At 36.9% G+C, this 7,198-nt stretch overlaps 1 protein-coding gene across 2 annotated transcripts; it reads right to left on the minus strand.

Annotated features, from left to right (window-relative positions):
- Positions 1 to 268: 268 nt before the first annotated feature.
- On the minus strand, positions 269 to 5,065 carry LOC110940816 (serine/threonine-protein kinase AtPK2/AtPK19). 2 transcript variants are annotated; one of them, XM_022182389.2, is made up of 7 exons: positions 4,935 to 5,065; positions 1,821 to 2,620; positions 1,517 to 1,599; positions 1,300 to 1,420; positions 1,050 to 1,223; positions 811 to 918; positions 269 to 729 (listed from the first exon to the last, which is right to left on the minus strand). In XM_022182389.2, the coding sequence occupies exons 2-7, from the start codon at positions 2,406 to 2,408 to the stop codon at positions 433 to 435; spliced, it is 1,371 nt and encodes a 456-aa protein (XP_022038081.1). In that variant the 5' UTR covers positions 2,409 to 2,620; positions 4,935 to 5,065; the 3' UTR covers positions 269 to 432. The 2 variants fall into 2 exon arrangements, with proteins under 2 accessions (XP_022038081.1, XP_022038082.1); XM_022182390.2 differs by lacking the exon at positions 4,935 to 5,065 and adding an exon at positions 3,222 to 3,349.
- Positions 5,066 to 7,198: the final 2,133 nt, after the last annotated feature.

Genomic DNA, 7,198 nt, shown 5'->3' on the forward strand with positions numbered 1-7,198 from the left:
TTCCCACAAGAGGATTTTTCTCATTCACAACCTTCGCCTATCTATTTATTTGTCGCCACTAGCCATCGTAAAAATATTAATCTATTTATTTCGATGCCACTAGCCATCATAAAAATATCAATGAACTAAATTTAAGACTACTAATTTCCACCGATTACATTTTTTGAGACCCGTTTTAACCCAAAACTAAATTTAGCATTTTTTTTTTTAAATATCCTATTTCCGGTTTGAAAAGCTTACCAAACTGGGTTGCAGTTAAAATCACTAATTAAAGACATTTAACCATTATTATAACATATTTATTAGTTCACATCCAAATTGCATTTGAATCAGATTTTGTAATGTCATCAAAAACATTCATAAATACCAACCAAAGATCCTCCTATTAGAACATCAACTTATCACAAACTGTTTTAAACCAAATCCCGACAATCATTGATTCATGTGTAGAAAAGGAGCTGCAGGCCTTACGTAGGTGAACCCCTTGAACGGGTTCTCGTTACATTTTGGGCTGGCAGCCGGGGAATCCAGCACCGGGGGCAAACTGGTCCAACACTCTTCGAAATTTGCAATGCATTGCTTACCAGCAACTTGTGGAATGAAACTCGGCTTTATGTCTCGACCCTCTAACTTTTGCCAGTTGATTGACTTAAACCAACCGTGGCTTTTTATCTCATTGCTTCCACCTGCTCCACTGCCTAGACGCCTGCTTGATTCCTTCTGAAGCAACTAAAATAAATCACAAAACAATACAATTAGCAACCAATAAGTTTCAACCTCTTTACTTATAATATAAGAAACGTATATTACCCCTTTCAAAAGAGAGTGTGCTTCACTCGACAAGAAGGCTGGAAGCTTAATCTTATCCTTAACTATCTTTTGCTGAATTTTCTGCCGGTTTCCACCTCTAAACGGGGGCTGCAAACACAATGAAAAACAGATCAATAACATACGCTGAAATTACATAACCGACTAACTGTACAGTACAATAATAAAACGATGCTAAATATAGAATGTAATTTAATTTAATTTAGAAAAAGAAAACCAACCTTCCCTGTAAGCATTTCATACATTAAAATTCCAACACTCCACCAATCAGCAGCCTTATCATGGCCCCGCCCTTGTACAATTTCAGGCGACATGTACTCTAATGTTCCACACATTGAATTTGACCGTGTACTCTCATCAAATTGTTTTGCCACACCAAAATCAGTCAACATAACCTGAAATACACATATATTGCAACTCAAAGAACGAATATTATATTGAAATGCTGATTAAAGAGGAAGATGGTCTTACATGTCCCTCTGCATCCAGAAGAATATTTTCAGGTTTCAGGTCCCTGTGCATTATGCCATTAGCATGAAGATGCGAAACCGCAGACACAATCTCTGCAGTGTAGAAACGTGCCAACTCCTCCCTACAGAGGGAAAAACAATGTTAGATACTATAAATTTAATTGTATATTTGTATCGTCGTTTTCTTCTATTCCTAATTTTATGGTCGTCTTTCGTACCTGAACAAGCCTTGTCGGTAGAGTTGAAAGAAAAGGTGGCCACCGTTTACAAAATCAAGAACAAGAAACAATCTGTATTTGGTCTGCAAACATATAAACCAGATAAAAGAGGCATTAGACAGATAGTAACCTCAAATAAGATTTTGAAAATTTGTGAAAAAACAGCTGCATTTATGTGGTTCAGCTTTGAAAATGTGATTTAAAGACATTGGAAAGATATACTTTTATTGCTTTATCGCATGTTTACATACTAGTTGAATATCCTTTTGTATGAAACGGACCTTTAGGACTCGTCATATTTTACCTGGAAGGAGTATTTGAGTTGCACGATGAACGGATGGTTGACTTTAGTCAAAATATCTCTTTCTGCTTTCATATATTCAGCATGATCTTTCTCAAAAATCCTATCCTTGCGCATGACCTTCATTGCAAAGATCTCCGACGAACCATGCTTTTTCACTTGATAAACTTTTGCAAATGCTCCTTGACCAACCACTTTCAAAACTTCAAAATCTTCAAGCCCCACACTAATACTTTGGTCGTTCAGTAAATCGCCAGCAGTGTCATCATCAGCGTCAACAACAAGATCGTATTCAGTCTCATGTAAAGTGAGCTTGCTAAGCTTCATGGACTGACTGGTAAAAGTTGTAGGACCCACCAACGAATGGGACCGGCTGCAAATTACCTCTGGCTCATCATACACTAAGTCATTCGTATTAAGCGTAGAAGGTACTTGAGGTGGGGCCACGCCAAACACGTCAGAGAAGTCAAACTCCAAGTCAACATGATCCACAGGAAGAACGTCAGGTGGGCCCATTGGAAGAAGCAGTTGGTTCTGGGCAGTCTTCCCAATAGCGTTTCCATTCATTTGCAAACATTGAGAAGCAACCATTTTTCGAAGTTCAAGATTAATGGTTGAGATTTCTAAATTGATGAAGGCCGGGTCACAAGAAACAGAAGAGTCGGATATAAAAGTGGAGTCTCCAGGAATCTTGAGAACAGGCAAATCAGAATCCAGAAAGGGAAGTCGTTCTTGTTTCCCGCTTTACAGGAAACAATGGATGTTGCAATGCTACTTGAAATCATGAAAACCATGCAGTCAAACTGTAATTGAGGAAAGAAGTCTTTTAGAATTATATCATAGCACAACTGATTGATGGTATATGTGTCTGTGTATAAGCAAAAATAAAGATTTGAGCCTAAAGAGCCACTTGTTGTAATTAGCTAGTTACGTGAATTAGAGTTCATATAAGTTTGTTCGAGTTTCAGAATTTCAGTTAACTCGCTACTATCCTGTGTAGCTAAAATCTTGGTTTAAAAAAGCGCGAGGCGCTCCGAAGCGTTTTGGTTCCAAAAGCTTTAAGCGAAGCTTCAAGCGCGAAGCGAGAGCTTCACGTATACGAAGCGCTCAAAATAAAAAAAAAAATAAAAAAAAAATATTGTACACATCAATATGACATATTCTACTTATTAATCAATAATAAACACAAAAACATGATTAAAAAACACACTTAACACATAAAAAACATAATTAAAACATAAATTAAAGTCGAAACACACTTAAAACATAAACATAAAAATAGTCTTAAATCAATAATCATTATAATCAAGTAAAGATAGCGGCTGATTATTAGGGTAAAGAAGTAGGGCCTCATTAAACCCTATTTAAAGACTATTGGGCCTAATAAAATGGCCCAAATGTGACCTGATTGGGCTGAAGTGTCGCCTCAAACCATGGTCGCTTCGCGCTTAAAGCTCGCCTCGAAACGCTTCACGTGTTGTGACGCTTCAGACCAAAAAAAGCACTATTCCAAACGCTTCATCGCTTCACGCTTAAAGCTCGCTTTTTTAAACCCAGGCTAAAATCCTCACCAATCTCTTGCAACTTCTGTAATACTAATGTCAAATAAGGAAAAATATCCTTCTGTTTTCTTTCTACTTAATCTAAGACCATCCGAATCCAACGTGTTCCTCCAAGCAGCTAACTTTGGATTATACCATGAATCAACACTAAAAACAGCTAAATATATAAATACATATCTTGCTTATTCATTCTTTTGTCCTTTTATTCAGAAGTGCATGTATAAATAAAGTAGAAATTAACAAATTGGACAGATAACTGAGAAGGGCAGACATGCATTCATGTAATCATTAAATTAAAAGCAGGTTCATTAACACTATTAATAAAAAAACATACAAGATCATATTTTCTGAAACTGTTGTTAACATCTCATGTTTATGAAAGTCCAAAACCAAGATTAAGGGGTAATGAAATTTGTTAAAGCTTGCTAACACGGCCGCTACTATAGAGCATGCAGATAATTTCATGCATCAAAACAATCCCCATAGGCCCGAGTTTTTTTCCATTAAATTTTCTGATGTCACTATTCAAGATCAACCAAATGGTCATCATTTTCTATAGATGCAGAATCGTAAATTTACAAACAAGAACATTTAGGTAATCTAAGAGCACTCACATTAGAGCCTCTAAAAGCCACTTTCTCCATAATTATACAAGAAAACACCTATAACATCCGTCCATTGGAATCTCTATAATATAGACAAATTTGATAAAAACTATAGTGACCCTCTATATAATTTTGTGAGTGTATAAAACCAAGACAAAACAACAAAACAAGTGTTTGTGAGTTAGACAGAGATGAAGAATCGGATGTGAGAGATTTTTAAAAAACAACAACGTTAGAGATAAACGTGTTTGTAGTTTAACTATATGGATGGAGATAGAGACTCGGATGGGAATCATCTAATCCAAGTCTCTAAGAATCTTTTAAGGAAACGAAAATTAGAAAGAAAAAAAACATATATCATTAAGGATATCCATCTAAGAGGGGTCCAAGACTTTCTTTCCAAAAATTCCACAGAAACAGGAATAAATTCCCTAAGAGGATCTAAAATAAAGATAAAAGGTAAAACTTCTTTCAGTGTTTCTTTTACCAAAATCAAGAACAGGAAACCGAAGATTCTTCAGCCGCAGTATCATGAACAACTTCATCCTAGATATAAATATAATTTGCCAATTGAGCAAATCATAACAGAGCTGAGATATCCATATGCCTAACAACACTAATTCAAATCAACATAACATATATATATATCTTTAGAGTCTAAATTGAGCCCAAATCATATAAATCACAAATTCCCCAACCAAAATTCATCAAATTCCACATCATTCTTCAAACGTAACAGCCAAACACTCACAATTCATCATAAAAAAGCGTTAAAATCCTCAAATAACAAACTAAGTCAACGAACGGTTACACCATCGAAAAACCCTAGATTTAACATCAACAAACCTCCTCATAAATTAAAGATTATATAACAGCAATCACACATATCAAACAATTAATAATGAAAATAAAACAGCGGTAAACGAAGATGAATTACGATCGGATCATACCTGAGGGTGTATCGCAGGAGGGGATTCGCTGTAAAAGAAAGCTATTTTGAGGAATACATATATATAAAAAAAAAAAATCTTTTCGATTTGCCGCTTGCAACTGACTTTAAAAAGTTAATTTGGAAATTGGAAAATAAATGACGTGGCGTGAGTTCATTGGTGGGACGAGAATAACGTCCAGCTTGCGTGACCTTCATCGATAAATAAACTATATTTTATTTTATTTTTGTGGCTTGTGGGAAAGGAAGTCGTTTTGGCCACGGCGAAGCAATTTGATTTGAGTGGATTACAAGATCAGTCCTTATATAATTGATTATTGGAAAAAAGTAGCTTTTTTGGCCATTATTATTGTTAACCTTTTTAGGTCCTCAATATGTGTATAGTGTATATATAACAAAACTAATAAAAGTGTGTATATCAATGTGTGTGTCCTCAGTTATATATTATGTGTTTAATTGTTTTCTTTTTGTGAACAACATGCGTTTTTAACTGATCTAGAAACAAAACTAACAAAAGTAATATATAACTGATCTTCACTTTGATTGGAATAAGAGTTAAATGTCTAGTTGGTTCCTGTGGTTTCCAAATATTACAGACTTGATCCCAGTGGTTTACTAATTATAGAGTTGGCCCCAGTGATTGTAAATTTTGCACTCGGGTGATCCTTATCACTAACTCATGTTAATTTTCTCAGTTAAATGTATACGAAATGAGTAGATTACCCTTGAACAATAAAAAATAAAGATGGTTGATCAGTGCATTTTACGTATATTTTATTTAATATTAATTAGATATAAATGCATTAATAATGCATTAATATTAATCTAAAACTTATTACTTTTTTTTGAAAGGTATACTTCATTAACATAAACACCGACCTAAAACGGGCCGGCACAAAAAAAAACGCAACAAGGCTTACATATTCACAGCTTTACACCAACTATCCCAAGAAACATCCTTTTGATTAGATCTAGACATATACCATAAAAAACCTAACACCTTTATATCGGGAAAAATATTCTCTATCTTGAGAGGAGTCGAGTCAAAGACCAAAGCGTTCCTCGCCTTCCAAATGCACCAGCAACCGATAAAGATCAGCCCATGAACAAAGTCCCGCCTACTATCCGATATACCATTCCCGTTGTGAAGCTCAAGGAGATCCCGAAACGAAAAAGCATAGAAAAAAGGAACCTTGCACCAGAGAGAAACCTGTTGCCAGATGGACGCAGCGACCCAACAACTAGTAAATAGATGCTCGGCCGATTCGTCGCCAAAATAGCACAAGGGACACTGCATATTATTGATGCCGATATTCCTAGATTGGAGGGCAGATCTCGTCGGGATCCTTTCCTGCTCGCAGCGCCAAGCAAAAATGTTAACTTTGAGAGGGACCCACCTACACCACTCCAAAACAAAGCTATTACTCGGGAGGGACCCGGATCCGATAAAATTGCGAACACTTTTAACCGAGAAATCCCCGCTCTCACCGCCTATCCAAATCCACTTATCATCGGCGTCTGAGAGGCCCACCTCCGATATCAAACCGCTAAGTTGTATAAGATCGTGAGTGAGAGTGGCTGGGACTTGGGACTTCCATTCCCACTGCAGGGCCTGATCAAGACCGGTACCACGAACCCGATCGTAGACCTTGCATTTTTTGTTAGCTTCAATCTTAAATAGGTCAGTGAACTTACTTCTGAGAGGCTCATTAGTGATCCAAGGGTCGAGCCAGAACGCAGAACTATCCCCTTTACCAACAACCCCTTTAAAGCAATGCCGAATCGGAGTACCATCGATCGCCGTCTTAGACAAAACTTTGACGATATTACTCCAGATCCCGTTAAGAAATTTTTTTGTAAACTGAAAACACTCCCATCCCACCTTGCTAGAATGGAAGGACTCGATTATCCTTCGCCAAAGACTACTTTGTTCCGTTTTGTACCTCCAACCCCATTTCGACAAAAGGGCCACATTAATATCATGCAAATTACTAAGGCCGAGACCTCCCAATTTTTTGTGCTTCGTAACCCGATCCTATGCAACCCAGTGCATCTTGCTTTCTTCTGACAAACCACCCCACAAGAAGCTTTTCATCATCCTCTCCAGATCGGCAATAACCTTTTTCGACGCTTTGTAGATAGAAAAGTAGTACGAAGGGAGGCTTTCGAGGACCGATTTTATCAACGTAACACGCCCACCAATAGATAAAAAACGGGATTTCCACACCGAGAGGCGACTTTGAAACACCTCGTAAACCGGGGACC

Source organism: Helianthus annuus, chromosome 5 (genome assembly GCF_002127325.2).
Source record: "Helianthus annuus cultivar XRQ/B chromosome 5, HanXRQr2.0-SUNRISE, whole genome shotgun sequence".
Lineage (NCBI taxonomy): Eukaryota > Viridiplantae > Streptophyta > Magnoliopsida > Asterales > Asteraceae > Helianthus > Helianthus annuus.

Bases quoted from the DNA above. Each gene is read 5' to 3' on its own strand.
- LOC110940816 (XM_022182389.2), bottom strand. From the start codon at position 2,408: ATGGTTGCTTCTCAATGTTTGCAAATGAATGGAAACGCTATTGGGAAG. The intron at 1,421-1,516 runs GTACGAAAGACG...TTCCCTCTGTAG, and splicing joins TACCGACAAGGCTTGTTCAG to GGAGGAGTTGGCACGTTTCT. The intron at 919-1,049 runs GTTGGTTTTCTT...TTGTGTTTGCAG, and splicing joins ATGAAATGCTTACAGGGAAG to CCCCCGTTTAGAGGTGGAAA.